General features: G+C 34.3%; 1 protein-coding gene across 1 annotated transcript; it reads left to right on the top strand.

Annotated features, from left to right (window-relative positions):
• On the top strand, positions 259–615 carry LOC109334022. The gene has a single exon (XM_019569593.1). The coding sequence runs from the start codon at positions 259–261 to the stop codon at positions 613–615; it is 357 nt and encodes a 118-aa protein (XP_019425138.1).

A 2,398-nucleotide genomic window follows, 5' to 3' on the forward strand; every position in this document is an offset into this window, starting at 1 on the left:
AACCAAGGGGCTCATTCACATTTTTTTTAGAAAAGAATTTATTTAAGACAATTAGAAGAAATGTTGATTTCTGTGGTTATTATAATTTTGTCTCTCACATTTATTGTAAATATATTTATTGGTTTTAGATTTTCAAAATGTCTACTATATCATTGCGCTCCATTCTTGAAACCTCCAAACTGGTTGGAGCCGATTATGATGATTGGTACCGTAACCTGAGAATAGTTCTCATGCATGAAAAGCACCTTAACACCATTGATGGACCCGTACAACGCTGAAGCAACCAAAGTGTATGAGAAATACAAGGAAGATTGTTTGAATGCTAAATGCATTATCTTGGCATCTATGAGTTCTGAACTTCAGAGGGAACACCAGGATATGGATCCAACTGCTATCATCGAGCATCTAAAGAAGATGTACAGTGGTCAAAGCAGGACTGCGAGGTACCAGTTATCCAAAAGATTGTTTAGGTCCTCAATGCCTGCAAAGGATCAAGTTGGACCTCATGTGCTGAAGATGATTGATCTTATTGAACAACTTGAGAAGTTAGAATACAAAATTGGGAAAGAGCTTTCTCAAGATTTGAATCTTCAATCACTTCCTGATTCATTTTAACAATTTATTGTTAATTTCAATATGAACAAAATGAATTATGATCTGCATGAGATGCTTAATATGTTGATTGATTATCAAAATCAAATTGCCTCTGAACATAAAACTGGAACTGCCATGGTGGTCGGTAACTCCTGTAAAAGGAAGGACAAGAAAAATTTCAAACCAAAGAAGAAGCCTGCTCGTAGGGGTGGTATGACCAAACCTTACAAGAGAGGTAGAACTGACCAAAGCAATATCTAGTGTTTCTTCTGCAAGGAGAAAGGTCACTAGAAAAGAAATTGCAAGAAGGATCTTGATTCTATGAAACATGAGAAGCAAGGTGAGACTTTAACGAAAAATGTTTTCATGTTTTCTTTATCTGTAACTGATTCTTCAATATGGGTATTAGATGCTGGCAGTAGTTTTAACATCTACAATACATTGCAGGACTACAAATCATTAGATGGTTGAAGAAAAGAGAAGTTAGTCTCCAAGTTGAGAATGGAGAAACTGTTGCTGCTTTAGCTGTAGGATCAGTTTCTTTAAAAATGCAAACTAGAAAAGTTCTAGTATTAGATTGTTGTTATTATGTTCTGAAATTTGTTTCAAATATAATTTCAATTTCAATGTTGGACAAACGAGGATTTTGTATTATTTTGAATAATAACATTTGCTCTATTTATCATAATGATGATTTATATGCGAATGGGTATCTCCCACATGACATTTATGTCTTATCAAATGTGAACTTCAATCTAGTTATGCATATTTCTAAGAGGAAAAGAGATAGTATATTGAATAAAACATATCTTTGGCACTGTAGGCTTGGTCATATTGGAGAGAAAAGAATTAACAAGTTACACAAGGAAGGTTACCTTGATCAGTATGATTATGAATCATATACAACTTGTGAATCTTGTCTTAAAGGAAAAATGACTAAATCTCCGTTTTTGGGAAATGGAGAGAGGGCTTCTGAAATACTAGGACTAATACATATAGATGTATGTGGGCCTATGAAAATTCAAGCCAAAGGAGGATATTCTTATTTTATTACTTTCACTGATGATATGTCTAGATATGGTTTCATATATCTCATGAGACATAAATCTGAATCATTTGAAATGTTCAAAAGATTTCATGTTGAGGTAGAAAAACAAACTGGTAAGAGTATCAAAGTGATTAGATCAGACAGAGGAGGAGAATACCTAAATGGTGATTTCCTTGATTATCTAAAAAAGAATGGGTTATGGGATTATCCCTCAATGGACACCTCCAGGAACACCCCAACATAATGGTGTGTCAGAAAGAAGAAATAGAACCTTATTGGATATGATAAGGTCCACGATGGGTTTCACAGACCTTCCAATAAATGTATGGGGATTTGCGTTAGAAACAACCGCATATTTGCTAAGTAGAGTTCCCTCAAAAACAATATCTACAACACCATATGAGATATGGAAAGGAGGAAAACCAAGTCATGAACATATCAAGGTATGGGGATGCCCTGCTTATGCTAAGAAATTGCAAATAGATAAACTTGAAGCAAGGTCTGATAAATGTAGATTCATTGGATATCCTATAGAAAAAATTGGATATTATTTCTACCAAACATCTGAGCATAAAGTGTTTGTGGTTAGAGGATGAACCTTTCTTGAAAGGGAATTTCTCGCATATGGTAGTCATGGCAAAGAAATAGAGCTTGATGAAACTCAAGAATGTAATGAAACAATAATTGCTCAAGTACATGACAAAGAAATTGAGCAGCCATTCTTGGATGTTTTAAAGTTAAATCGAAGACTTTCAA

Source organism: Lupinus angustifolius, chromosome LG19, assembly GCF_001865875.1.
Source record: "Lupinus angustifolius cultivar Tanjil chromosome LG19, LupAngTanjil_v1.0, whole genome shotgun sequence".
NCBI lineage: Eukaryota > Viridiplantae > Streptophyta > Magnoliopsida > Fabales > Fabaceae > Lupinus > Lupinus angustifolius.